At 34.0% G+C, this 17815-nt stretch overlaps 1 protein-coding gene across 3 annotated transcripts; it reads right to left on the bottom strand.

Moving 5' to 3' along the window:
• Nucleotides 1-10204: 10204 nt before the first annotated feature.
• Nucleotides 10205-15984, bottom strand: LOC131158247 (uncharacterized). 3 transcript variants are annotated; one of them, XM_058112985.1, is made up of 11 exons: nucleotides 15815-15984; nucleotides 15473-15541; nucleotides 15294-15352; nucleotides 15143-15200; nucleotides 14706-14745; nucleotides 12041-12154; nucleotides 11890-11945; nucleotides 11692-11752; nucleotides 11309-11400; nucleotides 10988-11224; nucleotides 10205-10605 (listed from the first exon to the last, which is right to left on the bottom strand). In XM_058112985.1, exons 2-11 carry the CDS (start codon nucleotides 15515-15517, stop codon nucleotides 10453-10455), a joined length of 915 nt encoding a protein of 304 aa, XP_057968968.1. In that variant the 5' UTR covers nucleotides 15518-15541; nucleotides 15815-15984; the 3' UTR covers nucleotides 10205-10452. The 3 variants fall into 3 exon arrangements, with proteins under 3 accessions (XP_057968968.1, XP_057968969.1, XP_057968967.1); XM_058112986.1 differs by having other exon boundaries at nucleotides 15473-15538; XM_058112984.1 differs by having other exon boundaries at nucleotides 15473-15882.
• Nucleotides 15985-17815: the final 1831 nt, after the last annotated feature.

Genomic DNA, 17815 nt, shown 5'->3' with positions numbered 1-17815 from the left:
AATTTAGCTAAAGTTTGAATTTTTATTATGCTTCCAGTTATTGTTAATTGTTAGGAAGTTAAATTTTGTTCTTTCTTGCGTTAAAATTTATTTCTTTTTGTGTTCGATTGAGTTTTTTTCGAATTGCATACTTAATTTAAATAGGAAAGTTATTATCTTTAGTTGTTAATGTAGGATTTCTATTTCTCGTTTTAAATTCAATGCATGTTAGGATTAGGATTTAATTTGCATGTTCGTTTAATTTATCAAAAGAAATCTCAAACAATCCTAAAAACCCCGAATCTGAATTGAGTTCAGTATCCTTTTATTTTCGATTAGAAATACGTAAAATTTGAGATTAAACTACATTCCCTGAGGAGACGATCTAGCCTTTGGGTTGAATATTACACAACAGAGCTCCTATACTTGGGATAACTTCTGAGCTGCTCATTTTTCGAGTGAGTCAAGTTTTTGACGTTGTTTCCGGGGAATGTCGATCTTAGTCTCAAATTAGTGTTTTCGTCATTTTAATTATTCTCATGAAAAAAATTTTGATTTTTGAAACAAAAATATATATATAAATAAATAAATATGACTGCACCTACACCATGCACACTTATGGATTTTTTGCAACTTCAATACACCAGTGCACCATCTGACACTGCTTTACCTAATGACAAACTTAATTTCATGATGCAGCGCGGGAGGAAGTCGTTGCTACCTCAGTTCTACGGGACAGAATCTGAGTGCCCTTATCAGCACCTAACGGAGTTCGAGTTGACTTGCATTACTTTTTCTCTCATGCTAGAACTAATAAATCTACTAGACTGTGTTTATTTCTTGCCTCTTTGAAGGATAGGGCTCCGATGTTGTTTAATTCTTTGAGACCTCACTCTATCTCTAATTGAGTTGATATGGAGTGTGAATTTCTGCATAGGTTTTGTCTCTCACAGAGAAACTCAAATTTTGTAGGAACAGATTATTCAGCTTATGCAGAAGGGCGACGAGACTTTTCAAGCTTACTGAGAAAGATTCAAGGATCTGCTAAGTACTTACCCACATCACGGGTTTGAATCATGGAGGTTAGTTAATTGTTTCTATACAACTCTTACTCCTGATTGTAAGCATTTTGTCCAGACCATGTGTAATAGAGAACTCTTCAGCAAGGAACCGGATCAAGCACTATCATTCTTTGATTACCTAACTGAAAATGTACAACAATGGAATACATGATATAATCAGGCACCCATGACAGTACAACCTCTTAGCACAATATGTGGTGGAGATAAATATGAGCCAACATATTATCCAGACACTCTTTTGCCTCAATATTAACCACAACAGAACCCTCAGAGCTATGCACCGTCAAGATTTCAATCTAATGCAGCACCTACTCCACCGGGGATGTCTCTTAAGGATGTCTTCCAGCAGTTCATGCAAATTCAAATCAATTAGTATACTCGGGATATCAATGAATTTTGGGACACCGTTAATGCGATAAGCACGCAGTTGGATATCTTAGAAAAGGGGAATATCCAGTGGAACCTAAGCCCAGTCCTAAAGAATACCAGTGATGTAGGATGGGAATGATCGACCTATGTCCTACGTTCAACCCTCACACAAGCACATACTCTTAAACACTTTAATTTAAGAATTTAATTATCCGAACATAAACACAATAAATCATACTTTATTTCACATGTTCAAGGATTTTCAAAAGGTGTATAACTTGTCTAGCAATTAAGTCCCAATTGATTCTTTCACAAAGGAATCAAGTTATATGCTGAAAAGTTGTTATTTCAAAGATTCAAGAATAAAAGTTCTATGTGAGCAAACTAATATTCACACGATTGATTTTAACTAGCAAGTACCAATATTGCAATCTATGGATCAAATGGGCTATTCAAAGATGTGATTTTAATCTACTAGCAAGGGTTTACAAAATATAATAAAGGATTCAAACACAAGTCCTGAAGTTACCAAGAGATTGGTTTGGATGACTTGACGTTGTTCCACACATAGTTAGATCACACCATAGGTCCTTCGTACAAGATTTGAATCACAAGATGAACGCAGCAATGAAGTGTAGAAGATGATCATCGTGTGGGTGTATAAAGATGTTGGTCGTGTGGTGTTGATGGGGGTTGTGAGAGTATTAGATGGAGGAGGGTTTAATGGAGTCGTTGGATAGTTTAGTGGTCTCTCACCACTTGATCTCCGAAGAGAACGTCGTAGCCTCACACTACTTACTCACGAGGAGAGGAACAAGCTTTACAAGCTCAAGCAAAGAGATGCTTCTTCAATATTCAACTTCAACTTCATGTATCTTGTTCTTAAAATAAGAAGGCTATTTATAGGCATAGCCTGAGAGACAAAGCACTAAATACTCAACAATTCTCAACAACTCTCAACAACTTTCAACAACTATTAACCTAACACAATTAATACTTACTAAAAAATAAGAAACTCCAACTTATAAGCACACAAGTCAAGCTTAGTTGTCTTGCATTATTACAATTCAAATTTGAAATTTAAACATATTCCAAAAGGAAGACCAAAACTGTGTGGGACCCATTGGAGCCATGTGGGGCCCACATGGGTTTTGAGTTGAACTTTGCTTCAATACTTCACTTGGGTCTTCAAGCACCTAATAATCTTGAAATAACATATCCACGAAAAATATAAATTAACACAATAGCAAAGTCTTCACATAAAAATAGTCTTCCATCAAAGAAGTAGAAGATCTTCAATTAATCTCATGTGTTCGTGCAAAATAGCTATAAACAATAGTGGACATATGGAGGTTGTCCACATGTCACCATGTCAGCAAAGGAGTGGACATCGGGAGGTCGTCCATGTGTCATCATATTAGTAAAAGGGATATATAAGGTATGTTGATCCCCATCAACTAGCAACAGCAACAACAAATACATAATGTTTCCCTTGAGACAGCAGATGCCGTCATTACTTTGAGAAGCGGGAAAGAAGTTCCCCAACCTGAGATGCTTATTGATAGACAACCAGTTATCCTAGCACCTGAAGTTACAGCTGAGATAGATGAAGTCAAAGAAAAACCAGAGGAAGCGGGCCTAGAAGTGAAGCAGTCAGTTAATGAGGAGGCTGATACTAATAAGGAGTGCCAACCTATGGTATCTTATCCTCAGAGCTTGGCAGCCATGAAACCGTCACTCTCGATTAGAATAAATGGCAAGGAGTCCAATATTGAAGCAAATCTCTGCAATGGTAAGATAATTGGTATACCCGATAAAAAGGGTGAGCAGAATGGTAAATGTTTAACTTTCAAGGAACTAGGTAAAACTTTTAATGCTAATGCTTCTGAAGAACTAAAAGTAACTGTTCCAACAATTTTTCCTCAAAAACCAGTTTATAAAGAAGTAAATTTCCTGAAAAGTATGCTGAATAAAGATCATTTCTTGTTAAAACAAGAAAGTCAATCTGAACATGTTTTGTCTGGTATTTTGAAGCGTATTAATTCAATTGAGGTTGACTTTCGTGTAGGTAAGCAGACTGATTCATTATAGCGGCTCAAATTTGGAGACCCGTTAGTTCAATTTATAGACCTGTACCCAACAAACAAAATTCCGCCAGACCCTCTGCCAGACAGCTGTGATGCTTTTCTTCCCCTTCTTTTCATTCTATTTTACCTTATTTTATTTTTAGTTAATTTTCAAGTACATTTTTCTATAGTTTCAATTTTTCTTTTCCATTACTTCTTCACCCAGGTATGTCATACTTCTCCCGTGCACATCTTTTCTATCTCCCTTATGCTTTCACATTGAGGATAATGTTCTATTTTAGTTGGGGGGTGAGCATTTGCATGTGACACTGTGCACGTATACTTGATGGGTTTTATATTAAAAAAATAAAAAAATAAAAAAATAAAAGAGTATTAAGGAATTACACTAACTTATGTCATGATTAACACTGACTTATACCCTTCACATACTTGCATATAACCTAAGAATTACACACTCGAGTCATTTGTTTCTCTTTATATGATTTTGTAACCCCATGAAGAATTGATTAGTAGTACACTCGTATTAATCTGGTTATATAAACTCTTGTATTTACACAGCATTTTATGAGGCTGAAAATACACGTTCACATGACTTGTAGTACTTAGGGTTCCTTGTGAGCACTGAGAGAACACCTGTGGTAACTATGACACCTTGTGAGATATCCTTGAATTATTTATCATCCTTTTGAGTGTTAACATCAAATCAGACTTCACGAAACTCCGTTCTTTTTTCTTCTGGACAATTTTTTGTACACTGGTCTCTGTTTTTTACTTTCTAGCCTATAGGTGACATCTAGTGGAGAGATAAAAACCTAAATCTTGTAGCCTACTCAAGATGTGAAGGCTGAACCACCCCTAGAGATAGACTTAGTTCATGGACTACTTTTCAAGCTTAACTCATATGAGTGATATGAAGATAATGAAAGAAGTGTAATGATTGTCTTAATTGACAAAGAAAAGACTGAAAATTGAAGAATGAGCAAAAGAAGGAATAAGAAATAGGAATGCACATGAAATAAAATGCTAATGACTGCTCCATAGAAATACCACAAAAAGTCAAGGACACGACACATGTTCTCCATGTATGAAGATTCTTCAACCGTTTAATACCTCTTATGTACTTACACCAAGTTTGTGAATAAGTTGATCTAGGGTGGTCTCGGTTGGATATGGCGAGTAGGTGAGAAGATGCTAAGGTGAAAGACCCGACACCTCACAAATAGCCTAGATTTTTCTCAAACTAGTCCACTCCATATACTTAACGTTTGTTCATTGCAATGTATGGGATGTTTGATCGCGACATTTCTCCTCACATATGACGAGTGAACCCATTCATTTTGAGTGTTTTGGGGGTATACCAGTAAGGCCGAGTCAAAATGACTATTCTGTAGATATCCCCTGGTATCCTAGGTGTAATAAGTCACACACATCACACACTCCTCAAGATTTCACCTGTTTATATTCGAACTTATATGACCGCATTAATTCTAAATTGTACTGCTAGTTAACTTCATGTAAGTATACTGTTCTTAAATGTTATATAATGATGAAACTTGCATGAGCGATGTACTTCGGAGTTGTGTGCATTGAATATGAACAAGCTTGTGTGAAATTCAATTATATCCTTGTATGTGAAATGGTATGATTGTGCTGCATGGCCATTAATTTCATGTTTGCTGGAGTTAGTATTTGTGAATACCGCCCTTGAAATCATTCACGTTATTTGCTAGAGACTAGCAAAACGTTAGTTGGGGGGTGTGATTGCGCACTTAAATTGCGTAATTAGGCGTTTTAATTTATGCATTGAGGTTTATATTTTTAAATTAAATACTTAATTACTCTCAATATTTTAACATTGTGTCCTATTTGTAATATTGGGATTTTATTTTTTATCGTAGGAAATTATTGGAAGCTAAAACCGGCACCACTTCATAATTTGCACATAGTTTTCTCGTCTGAGCTCTGATCAATACGATTCAAAATTTTGAAAAAATATGAGAAGATTATCTACAACTTTCGTGTTTTAAGTTTCGAGAGATACAGACCCTAAGACTATCAAAGTCGCCACCATTCGCTAAAAAATAAAAAGAAGAAGAAAGAAGAAATAAGGAAATGAAAAAGAAAAATAATATATATATATATATATATATATATATATATAAATGATCACTTGATATGACCTGGCCATGCAGCCAGGTCCGGGTCTCTCTCAACCGTGTGCTGGGTAGGTCTTTTCCCCGTCTCCTCCCTTATATTTCCTCTTTTCTCCCTTCACAAAGAGCAGCTCCCAGCCCTTTCTTCCTTCCTTCCTTTCTCTCTTCTCCTCATTCTCTTCTCCCTTCTCTATTCAACCCTCTCGAATACTCTAGCACTTCCTCTCTCCTTGCTCTCTCTCGTTCTCCTTCCTTCTCAACTCTTCTCTCTCTCTTTGCTTCCCTTCTTCCGTCTTCCCTCTCCCCTAATCTCTCTCCTCTCCTCTGTCCCCTGTGCTGCTCCTCCATTGCTGCAACCTGAAGCCTCTCCTACCTGCTGCTACTGCTCGTGAGGAGACCCAAACTTCAGCCCTGCAGTCGTGCCATTGTAGCTACTCAAGAACAACCGAGAAGCCTCCTCTAGTTGTCGTGTGTGTTGCTCCTCTTTCATGAACTCCCCTGCATTCCTACCTGTGTTAGGTTCCCTTAATTGCTATTACTACAACTCCTCTAATGGCTAGTCAATTTTTTTGATAGATTTATATATATATCTTTCTTCTTCTTCTTCTTTCTCAATCTTTCTCTCTTCTTTCTTCTTGTTTTTATTTAGTTATGTTTTAGCTTTTATTTAATTGAATAATTGTTATTTTTCTTTTGAAGAATTTTAATTGACATGTTAATTTTTAAATTTTGTTGGGTGTTGTCATTAGAATATATTTCTTTCCTTTGTCTTTTAATTATCATTCGCATAAGTTTGGTTCTAAAAAAAATAAAATATAAAAAGAAAAAATAAATTTTTAGGATTAAAATTTGCTGTTTTTGTTTTAAGATTAAACTGTGTGTTGGGTCTTTTTAAAGTTAAGGGCAGTTTAGTTAAAGTTCGAATTTTTATTATGCTTCTGGTTATCGTTAATTGTTAGAAAGTTAATTTTTGTTCTTACTTGCGTTAAAATTTATTTCTTTTTGTGTTTGATTGAGATTTTTCTAATTGCATGTTTAATTTAAATAGGAAAGTTATTATCTTTAGTTTTTATTCCGAAATTCAACACGTATTCCAATTCTTGTTTGGTTGTTAATGTAGGATTTTCATTTCTCGTTTTAAATTCAGTGCATGTTAAGATTAGGATTTAATTTGCACACGTTCATTTAATTTATCAAAAGAAATCTCTAACAATCCTGAAACCCCCGAATCTGAACCGAGTTCAATAACTTTTTATTTTAGATTGAAAATACGTAAAATTTGAGATTAAACTGCATTCCCTGAGGAGACGATCTAGCATTTGGACTGAATATTACACGACAAAACTCCTATACTTAGGATAGTTTATGAGCTGCTCATTTTTTGAGTGTGTCAGTTATGGATTGAGAAAAACGACCATCAATGAGACGGGAATAAACATGAAGGGAGTTTTTCTCTTATGGACACCTTTCAATGTTTTAGCCATAGCATTTTCTGTGTAACTCCAATTTCGACATTTTTGGTATCAAAAGAAAGTTAAGGAAAAATGCGCCACGATTTTCATGTTGAACATATTTTGAGATTAAATCAAATTGAGTGAGAAAATTGCTTATTTCTGCTGTTCGGTCAACTGGCCGATCGATCGACCTCTTTAAAAAATTTAAATTTAGTTTTTGCCTTCTTTTAACTTTAAAACCATTTTAAAACCTCTGTATAAGTCAGGCATTTTATGAAAAAAGTTTTTCATTTTACTTGGAGATCCTATTGTCAATCTAAGGTCATTTGAGTTTCAATATAAATCACATGAACATGCATACACATACAACCCTAAGTTACCATTACAATCAAAAAATAAAACAAAGTCTTCATGCTTTGTTCCTCTGCAATCCCACAAAATATGCTGAGGTATGATCGTTTACGTCTTTTTATGGCTTCATATTGCATCTGTCACTAGACACACACGTTAGATGCTGTGAATTGTCATAATCAAAACATGATGCAGATTCAAAAAGTCAACAAATAATAAATATGATAAAACATAATACATAAAGTATCATCAAGTACATGATTGTTAAAATGAGTTTATTGTAAAAAAATGATTTACTACATAGCTTAAAAAATAATATTATATACTAATTTTATTTATAATATTATTATTTTTTATTAAATTAATTGAATAAATTTTATATACTAACTAAACTCATTTTTTATTCCTATGTTTATATATACCAAACACTTTAGTAAAATTTTGATTCTAATTATGTATCGAATCAAACATGAAAGAGAAATCTGACATTCCCTTTTCAATTCCAAGTAATTCTGATTCCAATTCCAACTTCAAATCAAACGCTATCTTATTGCTTAATAAAATAAAAATTTAAAAATATTTACGATGACTCAAGCTCAAATTCAACAATTATAAAATTAATCAAGTTTAACTATCACACTACATCAATTTTTAGCTTGATTCACCTAGAACTTAGTTTTGTTTAATACTTCATTTTGACAAATACACAAGTTCTAAATTAAAATTGCATGTAGTGTTACCTCAAAGTATAGTTACCTCCTGCTTGGGAAAATCTTTGGAGTTTATCACTAACAAATCAAGCATCATTTCTATGCATCAGCCAATGAGGTCACCGATCAATGAAGAAACGTGAGACCACACTCAAAAGGTATGCACTCACTTAACTCTAAAAACAGTTTTCATTTTTCATTTTAATTTTTGTTAAAAAATTATTAAAAGTTAGCTAATTTGTCTAATTCTGCAACATTTATATTAAAACAACAAAAATTTTTACAGCGTGCTTGTGAAAATAATTTTATCTTACATTTTGAATTATTCATATAATTACAGAATTACCATCTTATTTTCTAATTTTCTAAATTTATATCGCAAAAAATAAAAAAAACGTCATTTTATAAATTTCTAAAACTTTTTTCTCTTAACTTATGAGAACATAGAATTTAAATTCTTTGATTTGTATGAATTATGTCACATAAACTCAAATCCACACCCCAAAATGCATGGTATCAATTACTACCTTTTATAATTTTAAAATATTAAAAATAAATATATTATTTTTTATAATTATATTAAATTTGGAAAATAAAAATAAAAAATTATTTTGCATAGCTAAACAAACTTTTCATTTTCTATATTCATATTGCAAAATTTTGCAAAAGTAAAATTAAACTAATTTTTTATAATTCTTAAAGAAATTTTAAAATTATTTTCAACAATTAAATGGATCCTAAAGTTTTCGATCCTAAAATGTCCCATCCCTCGTTCAATTGTAGCACATTATATCCATCACATATTTAAAGGGAATTTGCAGACTTTGATGTCCAATTTCTTTTTCTTAAAATATCTTGTAAAGAATTCAAAGTAATCAACTAAAACAAAACTAATGACAAAATAGAAAAAATATCATGAAACCTAAAATTTATATCTAAAAATTAAAATTTAGGACAAAAGCCACTAACTTCCCCCAAGATTCAACAGAAAATACAGAACCTCCTCTGAAATGTCAAAAATGTCACAAACCTTCTCTCTAAAGTATAAAAAATATCACAAACCTTTCCTGAGATTTGCCAAAAACATACAGACATCTTTTAAAAAAATTTTATCTTTTTACAAAATACAATAAAAGGTTTTTATACTTTTGACAAATCTCAAAGGAAATCTCTGAAATTTTTAAAATCTGAGTCTCTAAAATTTTAAAATCTTAGAAGAGCTCATTATCTTTTTGTCAAACCCCAAGAGAGGATAATGTCTTTTGCCCTAAAATTTATAATGAAACACAGTTAATTCATAGCTACCTACGTAACTCTTTTTGTTTACTTCTAATCATTTTCAAAACACAAAAGAATTTTAACTAAGCTATAAAAATAAACAAAATATATCAACTAAATAAAACCCACATTACAAACATGGTGTTTTTGATGTCTATATAGAATACAACAGTTATTCTAAAAGAAGAAAAGCACTAAAATCATACAGTCTGCAGCAAATTGACAAAAGTAGCTATGCGAAGGAGAAACAATAAAGAGATGAGGTCTGGAGGGCTGTGCAACAAGCAAACGGATCCCCAATTTTCACAAAACAAAGCCAGTGGTGGGCTTCATAAATCCATACAATCAAGTAAACCAATCCAAATGCAAACTTATCTTTACCCAGATGAGCAACATACTAGACGTATATCTTTGCGCCAAATAGAAAAACATCCAAATAGAAAAACATACTGATGCCATTAAAAACATTAACCCTGCATTGGGAACATTAATTCCGGGACTCGAATTTAGTTTTGTACGGATTTAAACAAAATATAGCATAAAATTGTATTGAATTTCTTCTATATGCACACAAGTCTATATTCAAGACTCAAAATTCATGCTCTCAAACAATACCTAAAAGTAATCTTGAAGTCGAGAACAACATTTTCTTCAGCAATAAGCACAATCAACTGATCATGTAACCTAAAAGACCAAGGCATTAGACTGCATGACATGCAAAATTGTGTGATAATTTGGAGATTACCAATAAGCTCTTAACTTCATCCAATTGTGAAAAGGGTAAATGAGATAATCCCTTAGAAACATAAAAAGTATATTTGCCTTCCTTCTCTTTCCATTCATATAATGTGCTACTCTCTTGCAGCTTATCACCTTTCTTCTGTAATTTTTGCAAGAATTTCAAAGGATGCAAGCTAATCCACTATGCATTCTCTTAAATATCATATTTATCCATGTATAAATCAAAATTTTTCAGCAAAGGGACAAACCTACACTAAATCAGCCATTCTGCTTATAATGGAGTCTACATCTGGGACCAAAATGACACGCTTGTTCAGCTCGCCTATTGAACAACAATGCTTCTGTTCTGTATTAATAGCTACAACATCTTGGGCAAATACACAATCCAAACCTGAGGAAACCTGCACCCGCTCTCAAAAAAATTAGATACCTCAAAAGAAATAAAATTTGCTCTCATTTTCTTGCAATTGATTGACTACTTGAATTTTTAAAGTCTCTATGCAATAATATGAATAAATATATCTTGCAACATTAGAAGTTTAGAACCTCGAAAGTTTTTTCAGAGAAAATTATTGCAGAGTTGCACAAGTTTATATAAGCATTTTATATCACTTTCACTTTTCTGTATAGAAGAAAGATGAAGACCATTATATTCATTTTCTAATCTAGATTTTTTTCTTGTAATTTTAGAATCAGTCCAATATGGATTAAAACAAGCCATTGGAACATAAATCAGGAAATCAAATATACAGCTCCAATCATATAATTACGGTGTGCACTTACATCATAAAGGGTATCCCCAAGCTTAAGCTTGACTGCACCACTTCTGTACACAAGCATCTTACCCATGAAACCTCCTGGCAAATCATCCAGACTGCAGGTTTTCTGTAGGTTGCCCGCACCACTTGGTTGCTTCAAGCTGCCAGTTGTATCCTGCCCCTCTGCACTAGCTGATCGCTTTTTCACAGGCATAGATTCAGGCAACTGAAGAAAGAACATTCCTGGTTCCAGGTCCTCTTCCTGCCCATCATCCTCGAGAAGTATAAGAAAGGATTTTCATGTGCACATATAAACATTGTTGATATTTATTTATTAGACACCAACCATTAGCCCAAGCTCTATTGCTGGCTTTATCAAATTTTCATCATAAGCAGTGCTTTCTGAAACCTCTGCAAATTCCTCCTCATCTAGAAGTTCTACAGGCACAAAAAAGCAAGTTACATACAATCTATGATTAAGGTGCTAACACACCCCTGCAAAATAATGGTGCATGAATCCTCAACTCTAAATGAAAAAAGAAAGTAAACGACTTGATCCACCGTAATAAGATGTCAGTTTTTTTCTGGGCTAATAAGATGTCAGCTAGGTAAATGGTGGTGGCCTGCCAAATTATGTGAACATAATAACAGTTTGCCACGGTTTACTAAAGTATCCTACTTTTTCCATGTAACACAGCGATTCATTTTGAGATGCATCTCAAAGCATACCTGGATTTCCCGAATATGGCCTTCTTAAAGGAAGAGTTACAGGATAATAACTGTAATAATCCTGCAGTGGCATGAGGCGAGAAAAATAAGAGGTGGGGAGAAGGCAGAGGGCGGAAAGGAAGGGCAGAAACCAGGAAAACAATAACTAGTGCAGAGTTCTATGGCTGCACAGGATGGTAGAATTGAGTTTTCACATACCCATGGTTCTTTGTATTCTTTATCCTCCCGTAAGCCCAAGTTGTCGATACTACCACCTGTAAAAACACCATCACAAGTGTAATATTCATCTGGTTAACAACTAATTAAACCAATGCTGATGAAAATAAAGGGGAGGGGGAAATTTTGTTACCATCAGAAGTTGGGCCTTGGTATCTGTTATTATGGCTGCCACCCTTGGGGGCACCATATGATTTTATGAAAGTTGATTGACCTCCATATCCAAAGGCAACTTGGGAAGGCGTAGCTGAAAATCAGAAAAGGGAAAAAAAAAAATGATATACTTAATATATGATATAATTAATTAAAGAATCAAGACTAGTGTCGAAAATCTGATAAGCAACATTTGCTTCCCCAATAAATGGAAACCATCAATCCAAAATCCCATCATCTTTGACAAAAAGAATAATACAACACAGCCTTGTCAACAAGTCATTGATAGAACCACATAATTGACAAACATTTTACTGGAATTTGTAGATAGACTGAAGAAGATGTTGACTTTTTGAGTCCGATCCCTATTTTGATTATGACAGGCAACAAGCATCTCATTTGTGCATTGAATGTAAACAAGCTTACATCTCGGGAAGCACAAGTGACAGATGACTAATGAAAGCCGTAAGAGCGCCAAAACGAGCAAACCCTAGCATATTCCATGGTGTATTCGAGGAGCAAAAGCATGAAGACTTGTCCAATTTTTGGGTTGTAATAGTAATTAGGAATTAATTGTGCATGCATTACTTAGTCGACGAGTGCATGGACTAGTCAACGAGTCCAACAGGAAGAACTACTCCAACGGGTGGAAAACGACTAGTTTATAAAATAAAATATCTTTTCTTCCTCCCAACGGCTATATAACGGCTACAAACCCTTTTTGCCTATAAATATAAGCCAAATACACTTGAAAAATGCGGGAGAAACATCTTGGGAGCATATTTACAAATTTTTGTTTCTCTTCATTTTTATACCCCAGTATGCTTCAATTTCTTTATTTCTCCTACTCCTAGAAAAATACTTTTGGGGAAAATCTTTTGGGGTTTTTATTTGAATGGGCTCAAGCATATATCATCTCTTATATATATTTTTCTTGAATGCCTTGTTTTTTCAAATGTTCTTTGAAGATCAAAATTTCTCCCATACTCATTTATTTTGAAAAATATTTTTAGAGAAATTTCCTTTTGTTTATATAAGAAAGTCTTGAGCTTGAGCTTATATATCCTTCATATATATTTAGCTTGAAGGCCCTTTATTATTGTTGTTCTTCAAAGATTAAACTTCTCCTACTCTTCTTGAAAATTCTTTTGGAGGTATTATTTTTTGTTATTCAAGTAAAGGCTTGAGCATATATATAATCTCATATATATTTTTGCTTGAAAGCATACTTGTTTTTTAGGTCATCATTTAGAAAGAAATCCCTAGCTTCTCCTACTCTTTTTCATGACAATATTTTCTTCGAGAAAATCTATGGGTAAAAAATCATGACAAGATAGCTTTGAGCATGTATTTATTGATACACGCTTTGCTTGAAAAGCTTTTTGTGAAAAGCCTTGAACACATATTCAATTATATATGTTTATGTTTGAAAGGCTTGACTATTTTTTAAGGTCATTGTTTTTGAAGAGAGAATCATTTACCATACTCTCATCGATTTACTTGAAAAATATTTTTGAGAGAAAAATCATGACTCTATTGAACTTCATGTTTAAATCATATGAAAGTGCATTTAATTTTTAATGTGTACAAATCAGCTTTTTAGAAGCATTTTTATTGTATGAAAAGTTATTTTATAAACAAGCCCTTCGCGGTTCAGGTTGTGAACCATGGGTCACGTGAGGGTACATCACTTTGATAGGCAGCTACACCTAAGAGCAGCGGATTATAAAGAGCTAGTTATGCCTTGTGTAAGCAACGGATTGTAAAGGGAAGTTTCGCCCTGATAAGAAGCAGATTGTAACGGAAAGCTCCACTCGGTTTTAAGGAGTAGATAGTGTAATCTTTGGGTGATTTTCCCAAGGTGAGAACGTAGGCGGGATTTGCCGAACTTCGTTAAAATGCTTCTCTCTCTCTCTCTCATTTAAATTTCCGCACTTTAATTTTCGCACATGTATGAATATTTATTTGTTATATTTAATTTTTCATACATGCCTTTAAATTTTAAATGATATATTTGTTGGTGAATCGGCGAATATTAAATTAACCAAATCTTTTTTAAATCCCAATTCACCCCCCTTGGGATCACACCATAAAATCAAAGAAGAAATCATTACATGAAGTCTTGGACAATGAACCAAAACCTAATTTTAAACGAAGACTCCTGTCAATCCAGTTTTATGGGCAATGGCGTGGCTTGAGGCACTAAGAGAGGTATTGATAGTTGCATTCAACTAACACAGTAACACTTGGAAGCAGCTCAGAAAAGAGCATTTTTTCTAGCTAGGCAAGCTGAGAGAGAGAGAGAGAGAGTACATAAAATTGCTTAGATGAGGGCTGCATGACGCAAGTAATAAAAAATAACAGAAGAAAATGAAAATGTTAAAATTCAACAATTATTTAGGACATCTAGAAGCTTAGACTTCCACGTCTTTGCAGTAAAGGAGAACTTCCCTAATAGAATCCTAAACATCCTGCTTTGTAAGACTCGCAGAACTATTTCTTACCATGAACATGTTCAATAAATTCAGTGTCAGCAATGAAACATAACACTACATCTCTATCGATTCAGAAAAAGCAAATGCAAATTATAATACGCGAACATAAAAACAATACAGCAAAAGTGTAGAGCAATAAAGGGATCCTACCTTTCTTTTCAATTTTTGGCTTTCCCATTGACGAACCCTCCTGTGTGAATGAACATGAGTGAGCAAAATTGTAGCATAAAAATCTCTGTGTGCGGGTGGGTGTGCGTTTGTGTGTGTGTGTGTGTGTGTGTGTGTGTGTGTGTGTGTGTGTGTGTGAGAGACAGAGAGAGAGAGCAGGGATTCCAATAACAAAAGTGTAAGAATTTTTTGATCTTACACCATCGACCACTCTATAGCTTTTAAACTGTTTGTGTTTCATTAAATCAACCATTAGAAATGAGATTCAATTAGTGTAGATTATCTAGAAAAAAGTTCCAAATTGATTGAATATGGTTATTTATGTATATCTATAGTGTACATATATACACACATGATGTTCTTTTCATTAACAACTAATGTGAAACTCAATCAAAAATCCCTAAAACAAACCACAATACCTTGAAACGTCGCAACAGATCATTGGCCTGCACGGCATCAGCATCTTCAACTTGCTCACTGCAAACAACAACCAGGCTAACATAAGTTAAAAATTAAATCGGATTTAAATCAATATATGAGTTAACAACAAAAGCTGCTAATCGAGACAACGCTTTGGGTACGGCCGCCTTTGGTACTTTGCGTGGAGGAATTTTCGGAGCAAATCTCATCTGAAACCGAAGAAAAAAAAATTAACATTCTAGTAGAATGTTGAAAGGAAAGAGAGTGTTTTTATTTTTCCATCTACAGAGAGATTAGGGTAACTTCGAAACAAAATTAAAAAATCGAACCTTCTTGGGGGCATTCGTAGGATTTTGAAGAGATCCAGCTTCCATTAGAATTGCCTTTATGAATTTCTACTGAGAAATAAAACAAAATAATAAATTAACCTTCAGACGAACAATAAGATAGATGATGGCACCAGAGCAGAAGTGTATCCGTTCAAAGAACAAAATGTGGTGGTTTGGAATCAATCTTCAGACGAATAAGCAGCAGCAGCAGCAGAGAAAGGATAATAAGGAAGAAGTGAAGGTGTTCACTGTTGAGTGCTCCCCGGTGGGAGGGAGATTTCACAGGGAATCTGTTGAAGAAGACGAGCGACTATGAGCGGTAAAGAAAAGAAAGCCGCTAACCTTTGTCTGCCCTTACTAATCCAAGCTCTATGATCTCTGCCCAAGCAGCAACACTATTGGTCTCATCAAAGCGGCCCAGAGTTCTTCACAAAGCATTTTAGGAAAATATTAAAAAATAAAAAATAAAAAATAAAAATAAACACAATTATAGAGCAGGTGGGAGAATTATTATAGAATTGACCGACTTTCAGTTGATTTTAATATGAAAAAAATGTAAAAAAGTAAAATATGGTGGAACCGAGTTTTCAAAAATCAATTATGTCTGATACCCCCTACCCTACTCCTCTGCCCTCGTGGCACAAATAAAAATAATATTAAAAAAAAAAACCTGTAAGTTAGAATCGATTTTTTAAAAGTCTATTCTGCCACGGCCAACCCTGCACCCCCTTCCTGAGGCCACTGTGCAAAAAATAAAAATAAAAAAAAAACAAAACAAAACAAAACAAAAAAGTGAAATCATAACCAACTTTCCAAAAGTCGATTCTAGTATGCAACTACGTGGCCTCCCACACGCACTCCCTTCCCTCGGCACTCCCCCCTACATGCCTTGACCCCCTGCGCCCCACTCCCTCCTCACGTGCCCCCTCTCCCCCCACCCCAGTATTCTATTTATTTTCCTTCCCTCTCCTTCTCCCTCCCACTTGCAATTCGTCTCTTCTCCTTTCTTCTTCCTTTTCCTTCTTTTTCCTTTCTCCTCCACCCTCCCTCACCACCTTCAACTGCTGAGTGAACATTTTCAGCGATTTACTCTTCTAACTACTCTCTATCAAGGATTAGTGAGCACACTGTCAGTGAACATTTTCACTAATATAATTTCATTTAATATTAAGGTATGTTTATGATTATGGTATATTTATATTAATATATTTTTTTGAGATAACGGCTTATATATATATATATATATATATATATATATATGAAATAATGGCTTATATATATAAAATAAGATTTTTTCAATATTATTGTAATTTAATCATAATATTTATTATTTGTCTAACATTTTTTCATATTGTAGTTAAAATCTATTTTTGCAAGAAAATAATAATTACATGAGGTCAATTTAATATTTCATTTTATTAAGAAAAGAAATATTAGTTTAGTTGAAAATTTAAATATCTTAATTTGTGTTAAAAATTTAGAGTGACGTCAAGTTCCTCTAACAAAATTATGGTTTTATTATACGTTGACGGTGAGATTATGCATAGGTCGACCGATATTGAGTATAGCACAAGGGCAACGAAAGTGATTCAAGTTAGAATGAGGATGAAGTTAGAAAGTTTCAAACCGAAAATATATTAAGGATTAGACATTTATCCGAATAATTATATTACAATTGAGTTCAAGATATCCGCAATGAGGGGATAGTGGAAATATAGTGTATGTGTTGACTTTGGTGTATTCCCAAGAGGGAAGTGAATTAGAAATTTAAAATTATATCTTCTTAGGTATAATTAATCCAATAGCAGTATACCACAACCTAAGGTCTGTCTAAAACACATACCAATTCAACAGATAAACTACTGAGCAGATATATAAGCAATTAAAGCAATCTCAATATATCGAACATTTAGAACAATAAATATTAACATGCAGGTGCAGAAAGTAAATAGCAAAAAATAAAATTGACACCAAATATGTTTTCAGAGTTCGACCAATACTGCCTACGTCCTTGCGTTAAGCCACAGCTCAAGGATTCCACTAGTTGCTCACTTCACGGGTGGAGCGACACTGTTTACAACACCTTACCAAGATGGTGCACGTAGTTCTCTTAACCGGGTCTGAACCAATACGGTGGTCTCCTAACCAAGTCAGAGCAATTCGTGACTATTCACAAGACTAGTCTCCCTCTTCCGACAACTCCTCGAGAATACAACAGATAATCAATAAATTTTAGCTACAAACAAATGTGCTTCTAAATTAAGTAGATGTGTGCAACAATTAAAGCACGATGCCCTCACGTGTGATATGAAATGAAGCTCAATGTGAGTATGGATAATTTCT

The sequence above is a fragment of the Malania oleifera genome, chromosome 6 (genome assembly GCF_029873635.1).
Source record: "Malania oleifera isolate guangnan ecotype guangnan chromosome 6, ASM2987363v1, whole genome shotgun sequence".
In the NCBI taxonomy this organism is placed as follows: domain Eukaryota; kingdom Viridiplantae; phylum Streptophyta; class Magnoliopsida; order Santalales; family Ximeniaceae; genus Malania; species Malania oleifera.
This window is presented reverse-complemented; position numbering and strand designations above follow the sequence as displayed.

Coding starts and splice junctions, on each gene's coding strand:
- LOC131158247 (XM_058112985.1), bottom strand. CDS start 15,517: ATGGAAGCTGGATCTCTTCAAAATCCTACGAATGCCCCCAAGAAG. Junction 14,746..15,142: donor ATCTGTTGCGACGTTTCAAG/GTATTGTGGTTT, acceptor TCATTCACACAG/GAGGGTTCGTCAATGGGAAA. Junction 11,946..12,040: donor CCAAGGCCCAACTTCTGATG/GTAACAAAATTT, acceptor GTGTTTTTACAG/GTGGTAGTATCGACAACTTG.